Genomic DNA, 613 nt, shown 5'->3' on the forward strand with positions numbered 1-613 from the left:
GCGTCGTCCATTCCCGTTCTGGCCGCCGTCTCGATCTCGCACAGGATCCGCACCATGCACGGCAGGTCCTCTAGAAGAGCCTGCAACAGCAAGGACACGCACTCGTGAGTTTCTTCCCAAAGGTACATTTGATAAGCTCAAGTGATCATGGCATATAGATGTGAGGAAAGGCGACGATACTAATATTTTGCAATAAGTCCCTCTACTGCCTGTTTTGGGATAGGGAATTAGAGATCAACAAAGTAACGGTAATATTCAGTGTTACTCCTGATGGGAAGTTATGAAAAGACGTAAAAGTATGTCTTTGAAATTGTCGGGCAATGATCATTTGATTGAATGATTTTGAAGGTTCTAATATTTTACTATTTTCTACCGTTGGTCATAGTTTAGATAATTTATTTCAGCCAAAGCAATAAGAGTATGCTTTAAATATGCAAGGAAACCAAAGAATATTAGATTTACAGAGTGGTATTTTAGAGGTATAATAGATTTTAAAAACTTTTCGGATTTAAATCCTTTTATTAACTGCAAATCATACTAAATCAAAACTTTAATCATTTGGATATGTGAGGCTTTAGATCATCGGGAATTATACTCTGTTTGTTGTTTTTTA

General features: G+C 36.9%; 1 protein-coding gene across 1 annotated transcript in view; it reads right to left on the bottom strand.

The window, feature by feature from the left end:
* Positions 1 to 613, bottom strand: part of LOC119592960 — a 27,392-nt gene that overhangs the window by 24,119 nt on the left and 2,660 nt on the right. Inside the window, 1 exon segment of the mRNA XM_037941848.1 lies at positions 2 to 80. Coding sequence (XP_037797776.1) covers positions 2 to 80 — 79 coding nt within the window.

This window comes from Penaeus monodon, chromosome 31, assembly GCF_015228065.2.
Source record: "Penaeus monodon isolate SGIC_2016 chromosome 31, NSTDA_Pmon_1, whole genome shotgun sequence".
Classification (NCBI taxonomy): domain Eukaryota; kingdom Metazoa; phylum Arthropoda; class Malacostraca; order Decapoda; family Penaeidae; genus Penaeus; species Penaeus monodon.